Source organism: Ammospiza nelsoni, chromosome 2 (assembly GCF_027579445.1).
Source record: "Ammospiza nelsoni isolate bAmmNel1 chromosome 2, bAmmNel1.pri, whole genome shotgun sequence".
Lineage (NCBI taxonomy): Eukaryota > Metazoa > Chordata > Aves > Passeriformes > Passerellidae > Ammospiza > Ammospiza nelsoni.
In genome coordinates this window covers 50,384,033-50,407,108 of record NC_080634.1, presented here as the reverse complement: position 1 = coordinate 50,407,108, position 23,076 = coordinate 50,384,033, and the positions used below count along the sequence as shown (strand labels likewise).

General features: G+C 43.0%; 1 protein-coding gene across 1 annotated transcript in view; it reads left to right on the top strand.

Annotated features, from left to right (window-relative positions):
* Window positions 1–427: 427 nt before the first annotated feature.
* Window positions 428–23,076, top strand: part of FLT1 (fms related receptor tyrosine kinase 1) — a 107,673-nt gene continuing 85,024 nt past the window's right edge. The window contains exons 1-3 of the mRNA XM_059467153.1: window positions 428–665; window positions 15,664–15,760; window positions 16,058–16,278. Coding sequence (XP_059323136.1) covers window positions 608–665; window positions 15,664–15,760; window positions 16,058–16,278 — 376 coding nt within the window. The 5' untranslated portion in view covers window positions 428–607. The remainder of the gene's footprint in view (window positions 666–15,663; window positions 15,761–16,057; window positions 16,279–23,076) is intronic.

The following is a 23,076-nucleotide window of genomic DNA, read 5'->3' as shown; positions in this document are numbered from 1 at the left end:
CCGCTTCACGCCCTCCCTAGGAGAGCCTGACGGCGTGCGAGGGACGAGTCCCGCTGCCGCCCCGGCAGAGCTGCGGCCGCGGCGGCTGGAAGCAGCCCGGACCCGGGCTCCAGCGGGACGGCACGGCCAGGGCCCTGGGGGCCGGGGGCGGCCGGGACCGGGAGACCCGCGGGGCAGCGACACCGTGCCCGCCGACGGACGGACGGACGGACGGGCGGGCGGACGGGCGGGGGACGCGTCCCAGGGAGGGCGTGCTCCCGGCGGAGGATGTGGGCGGGGGGGCGGAGGGGTGCGCGGCGAGGGGTGGAGAAGTTATAAATCAGCGAGGCTGGGGCTGGCGGGTATCTGATGCCCGCGGGAGGTGAAGCTGGCAGGGCGGCCCGCAGCGGATACTCCGTTTCCGCAGGTCGGGCCGGGCTGGGCTGGGGCGGGTGGGCAGGATTCGGGGGCTGCTGGATGCGGATTCCGCGCCTCCCTTTGCCGTTATCTCTTCCACCGCGGGAAGCGCCCGGGACCGAGGAGAGCCCGTCGGAGCCCAGCCGGCGCCTCTGCCCCTGCCTCGCCGCCGTCGGCAGGGAAAAAGCCCTGCGCTCCCGCAGGCAGGACCATGCCCCGCCAGCTACTCTCAGGGACCGTGCTGCTGGGAGCCGCCCTCCTGCTCGCAGGTAAGGGACCGCTGGTTCGCGCTGCCCCGGTCAGACCCGTTCTGCGCCGAGCTCTCCGCGACGGGTGCCCAGTGATGCGCCTCGTCGGCTGCGCCTCCCGCGCCCCTGACCGGTCCCGCAGTACCCTGCTTGTCCGCTGGAGCCGGCGGGCACCTGCCTCCCCTTCGCCCCCTTCCTCTGGGCAGGGCCGGGGAAGTGATCCCTGCGTTCCAGGGAGCGGAGAAACGCCGCATCCCCGAGCTGTCGTTATGCTCCGGATCCCCATCGGCGTGTGCCGGGAGCAGCCCCCCGGAGGGTCCGGCGGTGCGGAGCCGTAGTGCCGCTCCTCCTGCAGCAAGGCAGAGGTGGCGTGGGGGCCAGCCTCTCCCGGGCACAGGGACCGCCGTACATCACCGGGAGGTGTCCCAGCCGGTGCATCACGGAACGAGAGCTTGTCTTGGCTGCAGGGCACGCTTCTTTCCTCCGCACTTTGTTTTCAAGCGTGCCAGCTCTGCCCGGGAAGCGGCAAAGGTGTACCTTTTCTTTGCAAAAATCGAGGTTCTGCTGCCTCCCGCCCGAGCAGGTCGGCGGAGCGCCGGTGCCGCTCCGTGCGGGGCTGACTGCCGGCTCTTACTAGAGAGTGGGATGGAGCTGCTCTCCGGTGCCTGCATCCCGCAACGATGGGGATGGATCATTGCAGATTTGATGTTCTTAACCGAGTTTTATTTTGTTTGAGCCAAGAGCCAGTCCCCGTGGGCCGGAGCGCCGCGGCGGGCGGTGCGTCCCAGCCTTGTGTGGCTGCTCACCCGAGAGCAGGGGTGCGTGGTGGCCGGGCACGGGCCGGTCCCGCGTGGGCTCATGGCTCGGCAGGGCGCTGCCCTGCGGGGATGCCCGCGGCGAGGGGCGGACCGGGGCCCGCCGCCTGTCCCGCCCGGGGCAGCGCGCACGGCCGCGGGGACGGCGCTCGGCAGAAAGGGGAGCGAGAACAAACCCCGGGTGGGGAAGCGAAACGCCGAGCTCCCCGTGGGACGGGACAGCCGTGGAGGGCAGCGCTCCTGCGGTGAGCGGCGCGAGTGGCCGCGGGCTCGGTCTGTCCGCGCCCACGGGAGCGGTGCCGCTGCCTGAGGCTGCCCGGGAGGAGAGCTGGCGGGGCCGCTCCGACGAGACGTTTTCCTGCTCGGGAAGTGCTGATTCATCAGCTTTGATAGAGATACATAGGTATTCTTCTACATTTTTTTTTCCTCTTTCCTTTCCCCAGGAAAGTGCTAATTTCCCCACATTATTTGTCTCTGCCTAGGAGGTTCTTATGCCCAAGATGAAATAGGCAGAGGCATGGGACACCCACCCTGGATACAGGAAATGTGGATTCAGATCCTTGCCAGGCTTCCTTCACAGCTTGAGTCTGAACTTCGGCGTCCTGCTCCCGCATGGGCTCCTGCAGTGACCAGCTCCGCCAGGGGACTGGCTTCCTCTTTCCTGTCGGAAAGGTTTTCCATTGTGCAGATCATGGCAAGCCCACTGCCCAGGGAGAGGGTGGATTCTCTGAGCCAGGGCTGTGAGAAAGACCCTGGTTCACCTTCCTGTTCATGTGCACCCTGCACCAATCCCAGTGGGAAAAGCTTGGCTTGCTTAGGGGACAACCTGGGGCTCTGGGCGCTAGGGACAAACATCCCCATGGCCAGCTCAGGTGCTGTAGGCGTTGGAAAGCTTCTTCTCTAGTTTGGCTGGGTGCTCTTACAACCATTTTGCTGGAAGTTCATACCCTCCCCATGTAGAAGAGATTGTGCTCAAATCAGAATTTGAATGTTTTCAGACTCATTGGCTTTCTTGGGGTTTTTTTGGTCTGTTTTCTAGAGGAGCATTCTTGCTCAGCTTTGTTTGGACACCTCAAATAGGTTGATTATACTTCTTCTGGGCCACTGGCAGAACTCTCCATAGTTGTGTTTGCATAGAGAGTTTGAAAGTTATTGTTGAAGTGGTTGATGTTTTGTACCATACATCTCTCTGTGTTTTTCCTCCCATTTCACCCTCCTTCACTGCTTATTTACCTGCAGTTCTTACTCAGGCTGCCCAGCACTTTCCATTTCCAGTGCTCTTGATGAAATTCAATTCATTACTGGTGCCCTCTTGTAATTCAGTCTCGGCAGGTGCCTGCTGAGCTTCCATTTACTGGCAGGTTCTAGAGGAGATTGTCAGAAACAGTCAGTGGTTTAGAAAGAGCCTAAAAGACGTCCACAAGGAGGAGAGAGAAGGAGGTCTTTCAGCCCATATAAGTCTACTTAATAATTTAAAATTCCCGAAAACAGCATGCAGCCTACAATTTTTGAGAATACCCATTTGAAAAATGAGATTAAGGAAATTAAATTCATTTGACATGTGAGTGTTGGGCACTTAATTCTGTTGTGCCACACATATTTTGGTTAACTTGGGAAAGAAAATTACTTTTTTCTGGGTTTTGCATAGAACTCACATATATTTTCTTTATATCTTATAATTATTTATTCCCCAAATTGTATTGCATATGCTTGCTAATGACTGCACACATAATGGTCAACAGGAATATGTGGTTGCTGTATTAAGTTCAATCTCCCAGTCCTCAACTTTATTACTATAATTATAATTATTACTACAGTATTACTATAATTTTAGTCACTAGCATTTGGGATTGTGAAGGACTGTGTTTAAACCCTGAAAACATCAGACTCTGCAGCCTGGATCAAGGCTTATGCACCGTGTTTCTAGAAACATAAATGATGGTTTAGCTGTATTTCCAGTTTTCCACACAGAAGTGGAACCTCACAATTTGCAGTTAGAAGGTGGTAGACTCTATTACAGTCTTATCTGCAAGCAGCACTATATGATCTCAGTTATTTCAGTAGCAACTAGAACATCAAAATCCCCAGTGGAATTTTCAACTTCATGCCCAGCTGGAAAAAGTGAAGGAAGAAATTCCAGGTCAAATCTAATCAGTGCAGAGGTTAATTTCTTGCAATAACTTACCTGACTTCTCTGAAAGTGCTGTTCAGATGGATGTTCATATGTTAAGGTTTCAATTTGATTTGAGTACTTGCTGAAGCAATGACACAGATGGAATGGCCCAATTTGGGATAAGGGCTGAAGTTATTAACAAAGTTGAGAAAAACTGGCTTTCCCATTTCTTCTTCATAGAAACAGGGCTCCCAAAAAATTCTGAACTGTGTTCACATAAAGGAGAAGGGTTAGGAACTGCGATGTAACAGAGATTTTTAGAAAATGTATGTTGTGTGGGGAGTTAAAGCATCAAACTTTGACACAAAGTGAAAGAAAATCACTTACAGAGCTAATTGATGTTGTACCAGACAGGTGTTTTTCCCATGTGCTCTACACAAAGCTAGATTTCCTTATCTTACAGCTGGTGTAAATCTGGAGCAACTCCTTTGGGCTGGGCTAGCATCTTCTATATTTACACTTTGTGTTGGATAAACTTGGACTTGGCCTGTGCTGTAGTAAAGATCTTCATATCCAGAAGCACCCAATATATTTAGAACCCTAAAAATTTGCTTTTGAGGAGATTTGAGAGGTTTTTTTGGTTGTGTTGGGTTTTCTTTTTGTGCATCCAAACAATAACAAACAAGCTGTCTATTTTTTGTCAGATGCTTCAAACACTGAAACCAGTAGCCTTCCACATTGTGTGGGTGTATAGGACAAAAGGAAATTGTCCAGATTTGCAGGACAGTTGATAAGTCCTTACACTTTCATGTGGTTTGGAAACTTCCAGCTCACTGTTTATCAGCTTGCTAGTTTTCATGTCTGACTGAGATTGGGAAAGGAAGAAGCTCGGCAGAAGCAGATGAGGGTTCAGGTTTGGTGTTTCAGAAGTCTGTGTCCAGAGGGGCGGTGGTGGGACTTCAGCAGCAAAACTGTTCCTTTGAATCCCCCAGAGTCAGGGTTTGGGACTTCCTGCTGCAGGTCCAGAGGGAATGGAAAGTAAGACTACTGCAAGAGTAAGTTTTGCATGAAATGCCCAATCACAGTCACCTCTGCTCTTGTAGAGAAATCTCTCCCATTGGTGTGAGACCTTCAAGAAGCAAACCGCTCCCTCCAATGACATACTTCATCTTTAGCTCTCATCCCTGCCCCCAGTAGTCTCTTTTTTCGCCTTTACCAAGATTTGTGAGAATGTAGAGAAACATTTCTGTATGTGTTTGTGCATGAATTCTACCCGCAGACAGAACCATGCTCTTCTGTCTTTGCCCTTGCGATGCATCCTCACTGCATGTATTCCTGCAGCGGGGAAGCAACCTCTCCCAAGCATCCTCAGCTGTGAATGGTCTGACCTCTTGATGCATCATGGGGAACTGCTTATCCTAAAATCGGTCCAGTGGTTGTCAGGAAGGTGCCCACACAGTTTTCTCTTCCTGAGATGCTGAAGTTCAGTTTCGTTCTCCTGTGGTTGGAGATCACAACTGCATAAATCCTGATGCTTAAAAGAAAGAACTGTGGTGCAAGCAGGAGCTGGAAAAGTGAAAATGCAGTCATTAGTGCTCTCTCCAAGGCCAGGCATGGCATAATATCATGCCTTTGTGACCAGAAGAATGAACTCATGATGGAACTAAGCGAAGTGCTAATAGATTGAGAAACCAACAACAAGGGCAAAGAGATTTGAAACTCTACACTTCAGAGGTAGTTTTGTCTGAAACATAAATCTTGAGCCATTGAGATCTATGGAGAAATTTGGACAGGGTATGTGGATGACTGTTTCTTCTGCATTAAGTTATATTTGCATTTGGGGTGTTTTTTGTGTGGCATAGTGAGTGGAAATGTGCCAGATTAAAGATGAAGAGGAAAATTATTTAGCTTGATGTGGTCCATCAGTGTATTCTAGACCACTATAGATGTTTGTGCAATAGTTAATAGATTAATTAATAATCTTTCTCAGACTTTGGTTTGTCTTGTGTTAATGCTGAAGCAAAAGGTTAATGCTGAGCTGATTTTACTCTCTCTGTTGTTTTCCCCTTAAAACGCAGTTGATTTTTCATTACCAAAATCCATATCCACAATGTTAAGTCACCCTTGTAACATATTTAGAGCATAATTCAGTGAGATGTTGTTGACACCAATTTCTCTTGGCATGAATTTTCTGGGTGGTGGGGCTGCTTTTGCAGCAGTCACTGGTATGTGGCACTAAGCACTTGTGCAATACAACATCTTTTTAAGTTGTATTCCTTCTTTTGGAGTTATGGCCTTGAAACAAGGCTCTCTTTGCTGTTGGAGCAGCTGAAGGATGGGCAAAGGGCTAGAGGGCAACTGCTTCTAGGATTTCAGTGGGTTGAAGATGCTGTGGTGCCATAATTCCCACTCCATGGCTGGAAGTGGGCGAAGCAGGCAGGGCATGTGGTCCTTGAGAGCCAGGGACCTGTGAGCAGCTGTCTCTGCTCCTCAGATGTTCTCTCAGGAAGCCTGCGCTCTGGGAACAGACCCCCTGCTAAGCGTGGGGAGCGAAAAGGGATGAGTGTGAGGGCATTTCATGAGAGGAATTTCACAATTTCACATAGCTCACTTAAGCGTCTTTCCTGTGGGATTCTTCCTTGACATAGAGTGAAGGAATTCACCCCTTTTGTTCCCATTGTCATTCCTCTATGGAAAAACCTCTCATCAGGATCACCATAGACTAATGTTAACAGAAGCGTGAGAGTTGCCATCATGGATCAGACAAGAGCTTTTTTGGCTTCATGTCATTTATTTAGTGGTGTCCAGCATCTCGTCTTCAGGAAAGGTTCATGAAGCCTTGCAGGAAGCATTTATCTCATAAAATTCTTAAGAGGGGATTTAAAAAATTTTTGGTAGTATGATCTAAAATCCGATAGTATTTCATAAGAAACCATGAGGTTGAGGGTCGAGAAAAGTAAAATTTAGTTGTTGTCTATGTTTATGCAAGTGGATTATTACATAGTGGAAATAAATCACATTAACTATATAAGACAGAACTTTTTTGTTCTGTTGTGCTGAAAGTGTTTGGGGCACCTTTCTTTGTCTCATGCAGTGCTGCAATTGACAATCATCCTAACCTATTTTATTAGTATGAATGATTATAATTTCCTAACGTAATTGAGCCATAGGCAAACTTGCCAGAAGATTTCTGCACACGCATCTACCTCCCTAGACTGGTGCTTTACATGTCATTTAACAGCAAAGTGAGTTTTGCTCCTAAGCCATTGCAAGGGACTCCTCTGTGCAGACTCTTCCAGTTCTTCTCACCTCTCTATTTTAAATTATTGTGGTGCATTATTTACTTGTTCTTGTTTTAAACCCAGGGGCTTTACTTATAACTCTGCTTTATAGGTTTAAGTGGGGTGGATGGAAAGTTGGTTCCTGACTCTTCTTTTTGTCTTGGAGCACTAAAGGACAGTTCAGCTGTAACAATGGAAATAGTAATCAGCAGCCTTCAGCAAAGTGTAGCTCCTTCAACTTTGCTTTACATTTTCTTTTACATAGTTCCTAATTTGTTTCTGTGCTTACAGCTTAGTGATTACTACAGCCCCAGATGAATTTGACAGGCTTGTGCTGCTGGCTGGGCAGGTAGATTACTGGCAAGTAGGCAGTTTGCCTGTCTTTATGAAAGTCTTCCAATTCAGTCCTATTACATTGCTTCTTTTGTCCTGCCAGCTAACCTGTTACAAATTTAAAGTATCCAACTAGTAAAGAAATTTAGTTTGGCTAAGAAAATATACACCTTTACTCTAAATGCCTAGGATTTCTAAATTGGTTTTGTGTGAATTTTAGTGTACTTGCTTTCTCTTTATACCATATAGATACTTTTCTACTCACTTATTAATGGGATAAACTTTTCTAAAGAACACTGAACTGGCCATTATGTGCTAGGATCTGTCATGGTGGGATTAGAGCAGAGGCACTGTGGTTGCTGATACCTGTCAGTATGTAGATCTGGCGACTCACAGGCATAGTCTGGATGGGGCTCTCTACACTGTGAGCAGCACAGGCTGAATCGCGTGGAGAGGCACGAAATGACACAGTGGGTGAGTGCCACTGGCTGATCACATGGCATCCCTTTGGCTGGGCTGATGATGCAGTCACAACCACTTCTCATCTGAATGGCCTGAGCAGGGTCACCATGCAGGGCCAGGACAGGCACATCAAGGTGGAGGGGTATGACAGCCACATGGATTTGTGCTGAATGTGGCTGTGTTGCAAGCTCTGGTGTTACCAGCCTCAGCTGGCCTGTTTTGTTTCTAAGATGGGCATTTACTCTGTTGGAGTGAAGACCAGACTAAGGTGGGCACAACTGTGGTATTTCTCCTCTTTTCTCAACACACATCACATGTATGTGTGCCTTTTGCTTTCTGGGTGTGGTTTACCAAAGTGTCCCACCCCCTCATAATGGAGGTGTCAGACTGTGTGTTTGGATATCCATTTTAAATTCTGGGTGGCAGTGGGAAAGAAAAAGTTTGTAGTTATGGCTGGTTTAAATTCTTCTCTGTAAATATGTCCTCCTTATATAGCTGATGAAATAGCACCTTCATCATGCTAGATATTGGCCAAGATGTCAATTTCAGATCCTGTATTTCTAGAGGTATTAAAACTTGATGGATACAACAGGAAACCAAGATTATTTTTCCCTCAGATCTTTGGCTGTTAAATACTGAAATTTATTTGTCATGGGCATTATATGAAGTGCCTATGCTCATGCATGGAAGTTACCTCGTGAGTTTAGGGCAAACAAAGCACAAACTTCTGATGAGCTGGTGAAGCAAGTGCCTTCAAGTGGGTCTTGTGGGGCACTAAACATGGAACTTCCATGGCCTTGGTTGCCAGGTATGATGGGAAATGTCATTAATTTCAATTGATAGTAACTGGAATGAGATTTATGTCAAATAACTGCTGAGGTTTCAGTTTGTTTAATTCCTACATCTAAATTTTTTAATGAACAACCCCTCCCTGCTCTTTGCTAGAAAGACTTCACCACAAACTTCTATAAAACCAACCTGACCTAACTAGGGCAAGTGCTGGCAAAATGTTTGGCAATTATTGGGGAAATAAATATTTGTTTACATTTGCAGCTATTGGCCGTATTGGCATCACAGGTGTTAATGAAGAACAGAACTATTGCACTATTTTTAGGTTTGGCTCTGTAACATTTAATCTTACATCAGTGTGTATAGTCATCTAGGAACAGCAAAAACATAAAGAGTAAATGAATTATAACTTGCTCTGAGATCTAGAACTAAAAAGGAAGTAATACACTTGTTCAAATACCTTTTACCTTTCTATGCCCATGGAGGCCTGTTTTGGGCAGTTGCACATCCATTTTCCTTACTGACAGATTTAGTTCCACAGCATGGAGTCATGGTCAAGGCTTTTAGTCTATCCAGAAATCATTTAATCTTCTTTTACCAACCTTATGCTGTTCAGACTTAACTATGGTGTGTATTATAAAGCAGTCTAGCTTTGCCATCCTTTCCTATCTTTTTTTTTTCTTTTTTTTTTTGGCTAGCTGTTATGTTGTAATAGTACTTTAAATTCTTACATTATAATTGAGATTGATCAAATGTAAGCATTTGATCCAGAAATCACTTGGCATGTGTTGCAAAACATCAGACTAGATGGATGGAATGTCTCTTTTGGACCTGAAAAGGATGAACCAATGAGCTGGTAATGTTTGTGCCTCTATGTGTACTTAGTAAGTAAATAGCATCCAATAGTTTTCTTGGTCTTGAATGCAAAAGATAGAAAAGTTTCGGACACCACAGGGATATGTGCAAGAGATGGCTCTGTTAAGGAGTGATACAGCTTGAGCTCTACCCTGAGGGTGTTTCTGTCTGCCAGCTGTGTACCAGCACTCATGGTGCTTCTCTTTGTGCAGCAGCCAACAGGAAACAAGTACAAAACTACCTCTGAGTCCAGGGACCTGCGTCTATTAACACTTGCAAATCCCCATGGCTCTTAATTGGCCTGCAGATTTCTGCTTCAATAGAAACAGTGGTGACATTTTGCTGCTTCAGATCATGAGTTTGCTCATCTGGACCATTGTCAGTGTCAGCCTGGGACAAAGTCACAACTCCTTGCTCACTCTCAGTTAAGCTGCCCTAGTTTCTCTTCTGCAGGCTTCAGGTATGAAGTTTGGAATTATTTCAGAGAAATGCTGTGAAATTAGATGACTGTGAGGTTTCCTTTAGAATGGGGACTTAGTGGCATCTGATAGACCTGAAGATACCACTTTGAGTCTCAGGGTGGCTCATGCTTTGGCACTGTAGGTCTTTTCTGGAGACTGTAAGTACAGGCAATGGAGAGGACGCTTTTACCCCTAGGAGCAGGAAACCAGGCTGTGCTGCCTTCTTTGCCTGCACCTGAGCATCAGAAACCCAGGTGACAGATGAGATGGGTGCTATTGATGCTATGGGGATAGAAGAGTGTCTCCTTCCAGCAGCAGTTCTGCCTAGCCACCAGCACAGAATCAGAAACCTTCATTATCCAGAGTGCTCCTTTCTCCCTCTAGTCCCGCAGCAGGACCAGGCCAGTTACACATCGAACAGGAAAACAAAATTTTCTTTTCCATTCACCACACAAGTTTTAACACAACACTCCCTAAAAGTTCTCCTGCCTTTATAAATGCAAGTATTAATGCTGAAGAGAGACTCAGTGTTGATTAAACTGGTCTAGACTTCTTCATATAGTCAGATGTAAATTGAAACTTTAAGTGTCTCTTAAGAGTTGACCATGAGTTTTTCTTCTCTATATATATCTTTTTCTCCTTTGATAGAGTGAAGTGGTGTAATGATGTAATTGCAATTATGATGGGTAGGTACAACTGTTTGACCAAAAAAATTAGTTATATTTACTTACAGAATAGATTGAAGAGCCTTCTAAAGAAATAGTAATACAATAGCTTGTCAAGAATAGCTCTGAAATAAAGAAAACTACTGATACCCCAGATTTCCTTACAGAATGGAGTAAAGCCATATACTGCATTTGAGGTTAGCTAGTGGCCATGCTCTGGTTAAGGTGCTGCTGCAAGGCAGAGAGAGCTCCTTTTCACTGGAGACACACTGAAGATCAACCCACTGGGTACTGTATCTTTCCATTTTGTCTGGATTCTGCAACTGCTTTTTAGTTGTACACATGTGGGCATTCCCATTCCCTTCAGTGGAATGACTCATAGGAAGTGCACAGAAGCAAGAGTGAAGTCCTGGGCTGCATCTGAACTGCATGACCAATGTTTTAAGCATCACAGAGAGGTGGAGACCTTGTTAAGATATAACCTGCCATCTCCTTCCAGTGCAGGAGTGTCCTCTACAAAGGACATTTTTGTTGAACATTTGAATCAGGAGGAAATTATATTTGATGGTAAAACCCTCAAAGGCTCAGTTATGTTTCACAAGGGGTAAAACATGTGCAAGTCCATTAGTGACTGAAACAATTACTTCATGATGGATAACTTTATTGCCCACAGATGGCACTTTAAACCCAGAAGGTCAGATTCTTTGTACACACTGAAGTTGCAAAGATAAACTGATCATTCTCCTTAACCTCTAGCTGTGCAGGTGAAAAAAGGATTAGTCAACATGTTGAGGATAACAGGAGTGGCTGGAAGACAGTCATATCCCCAAATTATAGAAAAGATATTAGAAAGTCATCAAATCTGCTAACTTCAAGGAAGTTTATAATAACTTCTAATATTGTAATTTTTTAAACTTAGTCTTAAAGCTAGCTTTTGGATTTCCTTTCTTTAGTCAAAGGTAGTAGAAATTCTCTGTGTATGAAAAGAAATTCAAAAGTAAAACCTGGGAAAGTTGGAATGGGAATAATAACCCAGATCATGGCCCCAATTTTGAGTACAACTAATCTACGATTTTTAAGAGAATCCAGGAATTAGTAGAAATCAGTGAAAAGTTCATCCTGCATGCATGTTACTCATTTGTCTGTAGAACTGGACACATATCATATTGGAAAAATACATGCATGTTCATTTATTTTATCTTTTTTTCATGACTTGTGATCAGAGGGTTTTTTTGTTATCAGATAATTCATATTTTTATTTACTTAATTTGGAAGAGGATCAGCTTTTTATGTGGGGCAGAAGTTACTGGATGAAAACTTCCTTTATTTTTTTCCCCTTGAAAATCATAGATTGCTCTCTGCTTTCATAAAAAAAATTGTCCTCCCCTTACTTTAGTTACAATGGCTAACTTTTGCAATCTAAATTAACGTTTGCTCATTAATTAAGCAACCCCACTGACTGACTTTCACATGCATCTAATAAGCCTTCCATAACAAATAAAATGCGTCTGAAAAAGCCACCCTTTCCCCATGGGAGGAGATTCCTCAGTTATCAGGATTAATTAGTTCTCTTGTTGTCACATGAAAAGAAGCTGCACCCCTCAATGTAGGTCAGTGTGAGGGTAGGCTGCTGATGGTCGCTTGGTGACAGGCACAATGACAAGTGAATGTGTCCTGTTGAGCCACGACCCTTCAGAAAAGGCAGTGTCAAGTAAAATGCCCACAGAAGGTACATAGAAGGCATAATCTGCTTCTAAATATTGACAGTAGGAATTTCCCTGCTATTCTCCTTCCTTTTTCTTTCCTGGTAAACACGTCAAACTCTATTGCATTTGTAGTCTGCATTGGTTTTGAAGCATTTAAAAACGTAAGGAAGCTAATGACCCATGAATAGATAGGATGTCAAATAAAGCTATTTTTCTTCGAGACATAGCATCTTGCTGGTAAAAGGATTGCGTCCCATACTTGTAAAACCAACAACTTTGGCTTGAAATGAAACCTCAGCTTTTTGTCAGTGAAAAACTAAATAAATCAATATATAATTGGGCTTGTATCTCTTCCCAAATACATTGACATTAAGTCTTGAATGTGAATACGATTAACTACTGGAGTTAAGTGTCTAAAATGTACTTGAAATCAATGATGAAATGCTGGCTTGTGTCAATGGGAGCAGAGTTAGACAAACACTAACCACTCCTTAAGATCCCACACACAATATTTATAAATACTGTGCTGTCTTTTAGATATATGTAAAATGTGTAAAAGTGCAAAAGCTTGAGTATGTGTCCCGTATATTTGGGTTTCTTTTTTGCCTACAAGATGGGGTGAAAAGGTGGGGGGTTTTGTTATGTTTTTTCTTTGATTTTAGTAACTCTGAGACAGATCTGACATACAAGCTTCCAGGCTGACTTGTTTCATATGCTTCAAATGAGTTAGATCTTAGAGTGTTCATGTCTATGTTTATGTCACTGTAAAGTTAGGAAGAGTAAAACCTTGTAACGTTTATGATGGTTTCTTGCTCCTCACCTCTGGCAGACTTTGAAGACAGCAGCAGCCCACATTGCCAGGGCTGGTCTCCTGGCCTCAGCACGGGTCAGACGTGGGCAGGGTGCTGCAGGTTTGGCTTTGCTCCTGGGCATGGTGCAGTGCCAGTGCCGAGCAAAGCCAAGCGCTCGGCACCGCAGGCATCACCAGGCACTGCAGACTCACTCTCCTGTCTTGCTGTCAACGCCTGTCACTCACATGGATTTTTCCACTTTCTCACCAGTTTTACACAGGAAGCAACCTACATGTTGCTCTCTAGCAACGAGGTTGAGTGTTGCAGCTCTAGCAACTGGGCTTTGATCCCAATGGTTTCCTCTGGCAGACAATCACTGATGTTTTTTTCATACATATTGAACTGCTTGTAAACACTGTTGCATGCTTCAGCTTTTCCAGGGCCTCAAATAAGGAGCAGTTCAGAGAAGCTTGAGGTCAACCTTTCTCCAAAGTAAAAACCAAGATTCATAAAGCTGGATATAAACTCTGTCTTCTTGGGAGAGCATCTGACCCTTCAATTCTGGGATGACAAGAGGAATGCAAATGAAATGAGGGAGTTTCACAAAACCATCAGATTGTTTAGCTAGAGGATGTTGACTAACCCTCTCAACCAGAGTGCCTGAGTTGCTCTCCAAGCAGCTGCCTAGGCTGTTGTAACATCTTATCTCAATTTCTCAGTGATTAGCCTCAGAGGCATTGTTTCAGAATGGTGAATGAGAAGACTCATAGACTGTAAGCATCTATGGGAGACTATCCCATAAAAGCACAGAGCACACTTTGGGGGAACCAGCTCTTCAGAGTTGAGATTCCTAAAGGGCAGGCCTGAGAAATGTATGTTTGCAATGCATATCACGTAACAATTACTTCTTCATAGATTTGCTGCACCATTTTTCTCCTCTCTTACCAGCTGCTAGAATATATTAATTTCTAGTTAGAAATACGATTATCTAGACAAATCGCAGAGGAAGTCTGTGTATGTGGACAGTCTCACCATTCAAATCTATAGTGTTATTTGAGGTGTAGTCCAGATCTCTTTATTCTGAAAAGTTGTTATGCTCTTGCGTGCAGCTTGTGCAAGTGAGCTCAAATTTTATTTACGTCTATGTTCAAGTGTAGCTTTTAAATCTTGTTTTGAATTGGCAGAGATGATAGAATATATCGAAAACTACTGGAGCCACATCTTATGTAAGATATCCAGGGCTAAAAAGAAAGCTCCCAAATTTGGAGCAGCCATTGGCATTGATGTGTTTATTCATCTAAATTTTAGTCACCAATCTCAGCAGGAACTGGTGTCCAAAAGTTCCTTCTCTAGTCAACAAAAGAGGGAAGCTTTTCTGATTGGTGATACGTAGCCCCAAGAAAGGTTCATGTATTTCTACTATGTTTGGTGCATACAGCTGCTCATACTTGGCTGTGCAGGGACCTCTTGGAAGGACTTAAAATAGCTAAGCTAAAACTGTACTTGACTGAGTTCTAGGAGAAAGATCTGCATTATCTGCCTTTACTATGAGATGGGGTTTCTCCCATTTGTTGACAGGGTAATACTTTCTCTTGGAGTAAAGTGGTTTGGGATAGTTGCTGTTGCTCTCTCTCAACAATGAAATATTTACAAATTACGCTTGAGTCCCAATCAGACTACAACTGGTTTTCAACTTTTAACTGTTTTGAAATGTTTTTACATTGTGTTCCCAGCTTCTGGAACATTTTGCTGTCAGTGCAAGGGCAGTGGGATGGATCAAGCACTGCTTCTTCCCTAAGGCATGTTCTTCTGTCAGCTTGCCATGAAAGCTTTTGTGGCCACAGCCTATTATAGGGCAAAGATAAATCATTATGTCTTTCCAGCCAGCACCTCCTGACTTGATGAGAAGGAAGATCTCATGCTCTTCTGGTTTTCTGACCATGGAGCTCTTCCATGGTCTTCTTAAAAATGCCTCCATGTAGACTTCACAAAACCCACCTGGATGTTTTCAGCTGTCCTCAGCCACCTCGTGTCATGCTGACACCAAGGCTTTCACCCATGCCAGAATGGTCTGGCCACACCAACATGCTTGCTTTCTCAAACAAGCAGCAAATCTGGTCTGGAAGGTGTCTGGATCTTGTTCTCAGGATTTACTGTAAAGGTCTACCTTTTGGTGCTACTTTGTTGGCAGGAAGCCTGCAGCTGGTGAGGGGCCATGAATAAGAGTGCTATGACCTCCAGCCAGAAAGGGAAGAGCCTTAATGCATTTCACTCCTTCCATGTCAGTTTCAGCCTTGCAGCAAGTTGTTTGAGTGGGATTTTGGTATCTTAGGAGTCAGTACTTGACTCTTGCCGTGGGAGTGGCTGAATTTACCCTCCCCATTGAAGTGGCTGCCATGGCTGTGTTTCCTGAGGAAATGCAGCCAGTGGTGCTGGGGGCACACTTCCTTGGTTAGATGTGGATCCATGAGGTCCTCAAGTTTCTTCATTATATGTTCAGTCAAAAATTTGAGAGCAAAGTCATTACTAATAGGTTTCAATTCTATTTTCTTTCCTGAGTAATGCTGCTGGAAGGTTGAGTCCTGAGTCAGGGCAACAGGACTTTGCTCAAAGGAAGAGAGTATGTGTGGTGAAAGAGGCACAGTTTTCTTTTCTTTTCCTTTCCAGTATAACAGCATAAATGTGAGTGGACTGGAAGCAGAATTATTTGACTTTGTTAATGTTTTGGTTTTTTCTTTGTTTTTCTAGGATCTGGTTCAGGATCAAAACTAAAAGTTCCTGAGCTGAGTATAAATGGCATACAGCACGTTGTTCAAGCCGGCCAGACTTTAAATCTCACCTGCAGGTAACCAGCTGAGTTGGATTATGATAATTTGGCAGGGACTTCATAAACCTGACACTTTCTTTTTTTTGTAACTGAAATTAGAAAAAAATTAAACCTTGTGTTGTGGGGAAAGGTGGGGAGTGAACTTCAATGGCAATTGTTTAATAGTTCTTTGTTGTTTCCGTTGTTGTTTTTGGAAAACAAGATAAAAGAGAACCCCATAAATAGCCTGATATAATAAAAAAGAAAGCTTGGGAACTGGAGCTATATAATTGCAGCCCAGCATAATTGTTTCTGCTTCCTTATCTGTGTTTGCAGGGGGGAAATGGTTCATTCATGGTCTTTGCCTGAAACTCTTAGCAAGGATAGCAAAAGGCTGAAAGTAATTAAATATGCCTGTGGAAGGAATGGGAAGCAGTCCTGCAGCAGTCTGACCTTGAGCAGAACTCAAGCAAGTGACACTGGAAATTATAGCTGCAAATACCCCACAAGTCCAGCAAAAAAGAAGAAGGAATCTACAGTCTATGTATTTATTAACGGTAAGATTCAGTTTTTTTAACACTTCCTGGTACTTGCTCTGCAATACAGCAAAGTGGAAAAGTAAGGCAGTTCAGCTGGGGCTGAGTTTTGAATTACATTTTCAGCCTTGCATAATGTTAATTTGCCAATTAATGTATAAAGTTTTCTTTCTCAGAACTTGCAGATACAAATGGTAATCTTTTATCAGTTAGAAAAAAAAATGAAGCAAGAAAAGACCCAATCCAACCATTTGCCTAGAGAAAACGGGAGTCCAGATGGAAGTAGACTACAAGTGAATATGTGAAATAGGTATCAGAAACCATATCCTGTGTGATGTTATTTCTAGGCAGCTGAAGGATGCTAAAGCTGCCTGTCAGATCAGTGGCTTGCCTCATGCTGCAGAAAATTACTATTTGCATGTGAAATCATATTTAAAAATAACCTCTGTAATCCATGGCACACAGATTGAAAAAATCTAGAATAAATGGAATCAAATTAAACACAGAGTTGCTTTCAGCAAACAAGTATTGTGTAATGTATGGGAAGTGCTGGAATTAGGTCAGTTAGACTACAAAAGAAATTTCTTTCTGATCCTGCTTCCTTCCAGGGTATTAATCAGACACTTCTGAGAAGAGTTTAATTCAATAGACACAACAAAAAGGAACAAATTATTGACACTTTAGGGATTTAATTAATACTTTAGTTTTTCGTTGTTTTTACACAGTAATGTTAATAGATTACTGTAGTATTTCAGGACTCACAGGTTTTGTAAGCCCATGTTATAGAGAACGTGCAACTGGAAGTTTTCCAAATTTTGGGTCTGCTGCATCCAATGAGTTCACATCAGAGTGAATTAGCCTTTGTTTTCATTTTGTGATATGAAGAGTGAGACTAGCACTGTGAAAAAGCAGAATGAAGTGGACCTCTCCCTACACTGTTAGAAAACAAGATAGCTCTCCCCATTACTGTGTGCTGCTTTATTGAGCACTATTGGCTGTTTATCCTACTTTCCTTCATCTGAAATATGCTGCAGTGTTTTCATCACCCAGCTCTTCTCATATGATTCTCTGTAAATCCAACAACAGATGCATCCATGGAAGAATAGCCAAAATAGGATAATCATTTAGTGATCAACAGCCTGTAGCCTAGGGAAATGTACAATTTCCTCAGATGCCTTTTGCAAGTTTCCCATCACGGGACCTTCTTGAACTTCCCACCTTGGACATCATCCCTGAGACCTACCCACAACGCTCTCCATTCACTGCATGAGAAGCAACTCTCTGCTAAACTGACTTTACCATATAAGGGATGCCTTTGCATTCTCTTTGTCCCTTACCTGTTTGAAGAGTAAATTTTTCTGTATCCTAAATTTTTACAAATGAGAGACACAACCAGTCTTCCAACTCTTCACTGCTTCCCAACTTGTATGTGGCTTCCCTGCATTTAAAAGGCACCTTCAGTTAGATGATGGTAAACCAAGATTATCTGCAGAATTCCCATGGTGATGGAAGAGAAATGTATCATTGCAGAAATTGTTTTAGCAGGGATGGAAGAACAACCCCTGTTCTTCCATCCCTGCTAATCATTTAAAGAAGGCTGTCTGAGTGTCTCGGTTTTGTTGGTTTTTCAAGGGCATTCAGTCACAAATCTTGATGTCACTGTTGAAGAGATGGCTAGATTTTATAACTCCTCCTACCTTAATTGCCAAAAAAGAAATAAAATGTTTAAGGAACAAACCTGTTCCTTAAATATTTTAATGGTCTAAGGTCCATTACCTTAGACCTCTCTGGTATGTTAATTTTCTGAATTTGGCAATCATTTTGATTGAAAACAAATTTCTTAAGATTGAAGTGTTAGTTGTGTCCCAGGAAGCACACCTGAAATTTAGGGAAAACTATGGATGATGAGGGAGGCTGCAAGGTAGCTGCTCATTTGATGCCTGTTGGAAGTGTCACTCTGCACTAAGGTGGAGAAAGGTCCATTAGTCTTCCCAAACTTTACAATTTCAGGAAGAATTGTTTAGTAAGCTAGAAAGAAACAAGATACTGAGTACCAAAACTCACCCTTTCTGATAAGTATGTATTAGAAAAAGTATTTTCTTTCTCTATGCTATCTCATTATCCCTATCTCTTTTCTACCTGTCTCTTAGTATGAGTCACTGTTTCTGTAAATATGCATGAAATTCAATTATTCTAGCTCAAGTGGGGTTGAAGTGGGGGTAACTAAATCCTCTGTGAAGACTCTCTTTCCTGAGTCTAGTTTTACTCTGCATTAATTCGTGGGTGTTTAGGAAATAAACATTTGTGAAATTTGGGTCCCTCCTAGTCTTGTATTGTTTCCTGTGACAGGACGTTGTGTCAGTCCATTTCCCATATTAGCTCCATGTGGATCTCCAAGGTGCCTGTTTCCCATGTCTTAGCATGCTGCAGATGAGAACAAATAGTTGCTATTTACAAACACAGAATCCAAATCAGGAAAGTTGATATTGTTTGTACAGGAAGTCATCACTTATTGTTTTAAAAATGTTCTTCATTTCCGTAATTGGAGTGATACTGAATATGAACTGGATTAAAAAAAAAAAAGCCCAAAGACCAGACCACAATAAACCCAGTAAGTCCTTTGGTTCAGTGATGAATGCAAGCTTCAGCAGAAAATTATCTGGTATAGAAAAAGACAGGAGACAAGGTAATGAGAAGGAGACTGCCCCAGGGAGAGTCCCACAGGCCCCAGGATGACTTGAAGCATTTCTGAAGTCCTGCTTTTAGGGGTCAAGGAGAGGCAGGCTGGTGACTTGCCTTGGAGGAGCTAGTCCTGACACCACCCCTCTTCAGCTGGAGAGGTCACTACTGAGTTGCAGAGGGGAGTGAGTGCACAGAGTGTCTCCACAACTCTTGACCCCACACAGCTCAGGAATTGAGACATTAGGCAAGGGAAATTAATTCTCTTAAGAGTCTTCATCTTTGCCTCAAGAAAACTGATGGCCTGACTTTCCACAAGAGCCATGGGAAAAATCTGAAATGAAGCAAACTTCTTTGCCAATTTCTCTACTGTCCCAGACCCAGAACTGCTCAGAGCTTTGTTTAGTAAGGGAAAATACAGCCTAACAGTAAAAAGGAAAGATTTGCAATGAACGCTTGCTGTCTACATTGCAGTGAGGCATGGGGAATTTTCTGCTTGAAAAGAGATAATGATGGAATAAAGACATATAAGAAACACCAAATTATCAGCAGGCTGCTCTGAATCCTATGTAAATTTCCCTGGGGAGACTACTAAGGGCTTTTCTTTCTGTCTGCTTTGTCCCAATATCTCCAAGGCACTTTTCAATTGCTGGAGCTCATTCACTGTCTTAAAAAATGTGTAGTACTCTTAATTCTCTACTCTCATAATTTCTTCCCTTTGAACAATTGCTCCCATGATATGACAGAGAAAAAGCTTGTAAGTTCAATTACATTGATATAATGTTATATTTTTGCATGAATTTAAGCAAACTGTGATTCAAGTTGAAGTGTTGCTATTTTCTGTGATGAAGACTGCTTTTGGCAAGTAATATACAAGAGTAAAATCTTAATTCTTCTGCAACAGAGAACAGAATTCTTCTCAAAGTAAAACTATTTTTGCTCTGAGGCAGTAGCCCATTTCCTAGTCAGTGTTTTCCCTCTCCTTGTCTTTTCTCATAATCCTGTGGTGTATGTCTTCTGGTCACTTACTTTTCCTTGCAGATAGAGACATGTTTTAAAATCAGACATGTTTTAATCCTCTAGGCTGTGTTAGTTGTCTATTCTCTTTCTATACTTAACAGAGAATGAAAGAAGCTTCTGGTATGTACTGTTCATCACCTACTTTTCAAGAAATCTGGAGAACAAGCTTAGAATAAATTTCTTGCTTTGAGAGGATTTGAGCCAGTTGAGGCAAATCAGAGCTGTGTAATTAAAGGTGCAGGCCCTGAGAGTATTTGTGCTCACCAATGCCTAGAATGTTGAACATGCCCACTAGCTGAATGTATTTGGTTTGATGTATGTCTTGGGCTCAGAAGTCCAAAATGAAGGGCTTTATCATTAGGGAATTGTTCAAAATGTAAACCTTTGAAATCCCAAAACATCTGTGATTCTGAGCTCATTTTCAAACACCGAAGTTCTATGCTGCAGATTCTGAGTTTTTTAGAACTTCCTGGGCACCTCTCTGGGAGGTCCTCCTGCTGACAGATAGCTGAATCCAGACCCAGAACTGACATGCATTTAAGATTTAGCTTGAATGGATTGACTCCTGTAATCCTAAAGATACTATTGTTGCAAAACATGGAGGGTATCCAAAGAGTTCTGCAAAAGGGTCTCCTAAATCAGAAGCATCAGAGTCAAAATAATTCAACGTGTAAAAAAAGCAGTAAGACTAAACACCCTGAGATCTAACAGAAAGGGAGAATTTTCTTCTTTTTCCTTTTTCTCCTTATTTACAAATAACACACTGATAAAAGAACCTGCTCAGGCCTGGGAAACTCTTCCTCTCCATGCCTTTTTTTGTCTTTGCTTTTGGCACAGTTTTAGCCTATGAGCAGTATGGTTTTGGCTTACACCGTCGGAGTCAGTACTATGATAGCGCTTCTGTTATGAGGAGGAAACCCGTTGGAATTAAACTATGTTGCAGCTGTATCAAGTATGCGGACACATTTTTAGCTTCTAATGAGGTTCCTGTTACAAAACAGAGATCTCTAGGACTCGCTGACGTCAATGGCCTATAATTGCCGCGCTTTTGTCATTGCGTGTACACGGGCTCCGTATCACAGGACACCGTGGGGAGCGGAGCGTGTGCCCTCCCTTTGGCTGCACCCAAAGCTCTGCAGTGACCCCTCCGTGGTCCTGCTCCCTCACCAAGGCTCACAGCTCCTACTGAAACAATCATCTTTCCAGGGTGAGCCACCACAATGGAGGGATACATCTGAAAGAGCATTCCTAGTATCCGTTAGCCTTTCTAGGGATTGCTTGCTGAACATAGTAATAGCTCTGTCGTGGATTTCCTGGCTAATATGACTATTTTTCCTGAAGATTTTTAACTGTGTTTTATTTGTGTCATGTGTTGACAATAGCATAGTGTAACTAGTCTCAAAGTAAAGCAAACCATCTTGCCTAAAAATTGTTGTACAATTGTATTAGAAATTCTTTGTGTCAGAGTGTGCTCTAGATATAAATTAATAATCATAAAAGTCCAGGTAAAAGAAAGAAAAACAAACAAGAAGGGGAATACTCTATCAGGTTTTCTTTCAAGGTTTAGACATACTTTGTATTTGAAGAGTGTTATTTTACAGGTTTACTAGAGGCACGAGTGGAACAACCTTTCTTCTAGAATAAGACGTACAAAATGGGATTGTTTTTCTTTAAGGAAATTAGGCATGTGGGCCGGTTCAACAGACACATTTCCTAGGGCGTGATTCACCTCATGGTAAAGCAGATGTCTAAAACAAGTCAGATGAGTCCCGTTGCAAAATTCCCCTTTTCTCACCAGGGACAATACCAGTGATTTGGCTCCTAGCTCAGTGAGAAATGTCTGTATTGTAGATGTGCAAGGGAGGCTGGAATGACTCTCAGTGTGCAAGATTCTTTTGGAATTACTTCTGAACAGCCCCAATAATTTATCTGGGATAAATAAAGTTAAGGAGGTTTAATCCCTTCAATGGAAAGGGATTCAGTTGGCCCATGAACTTCAATGAAGTCTGCATGCCTGTTCTTTACTAAAGACTATGGTCCTTTTCACATGGACGAGGGAAAAGGGTGTTATGTGCATGTGATGAAAATATTTCACCTCTTCTAGCCTGAAAAGAATCTTAAGGATGAGCCAAGTATAAGAAGGGGTTTTGGAAGAACTTCAGAGGATAAGATTTTAGAGATTTCAAGGAGCTTAGATTTTCCTGCAGAGACTTTTCTTCTTGCAAGTGTATTTGTAAGTCCTCTGACTTACATAGCTCAGATTATTAAAAACAAAACAAACCCAAGAACAGTAGCTGAAGCTTGTGGAAAGAAAAACCCTCTCCACTGTTTCTGAATTTGGCATTTCAGTGTTGGCTAATTTAGTTGTTTGTGCAAATCCCATAAATAGCCTAGACAGGTTACTGATACCAGACATAATACTGCATGTGCTAAGTCTCTTATCACCTTTTTATCTGGCTGCCAACCAGCTTAGCAAAAAAGCTGCTATTTATGCTCTTTAACAATATAGCAAATGACCTTCATGGATTTTGTGATTTCATGAGTGCTCTTTGTGGTTTCATGTTGATTGTAACTGAGAGATATTGTAAAGAACACAGTCAACCCAGCACACAGTCATTCATTCTAGGTATAATTTAAAAATACACTAAACTGATTTTTAAGTAACCTTTAACATACGTAAGTATTCTGGCTATCCAGCTTTCATTTTTCTAACCTCACAGGCAGGGCTGAAGGGAAAAACCCAACAAATAAAACAACAACCCAAATCAATAATTCATAAAAACAAGGTCAACCCCTTAGATCTTCCATTCCGAATCCCAATGAAGCTGAATGTGTAACCTGGATGTGGCCTTCAAAATAGGTCAGTCTGTGATGTTCCTTTCACATCTAGGACTTTATGAACATAGAATTGAGTGAAACTGGCTCAAAAGACGCTGGTGGGAAATTAAGTCATGCCAGATGTGCTGCCAACCAGCTATGTGGGGAAGGTTCATTTACCTTCCCTCAGGAAGAAATTGAGAAGGAATGTAATGGGAGCTAATGGCAGTAGCTGGGGTTGTGATGGGAAGGAAAGAGGAAAAGAAAAGGCAAGGAGAGCTATTGCCTGGGGGACAGAAGAAT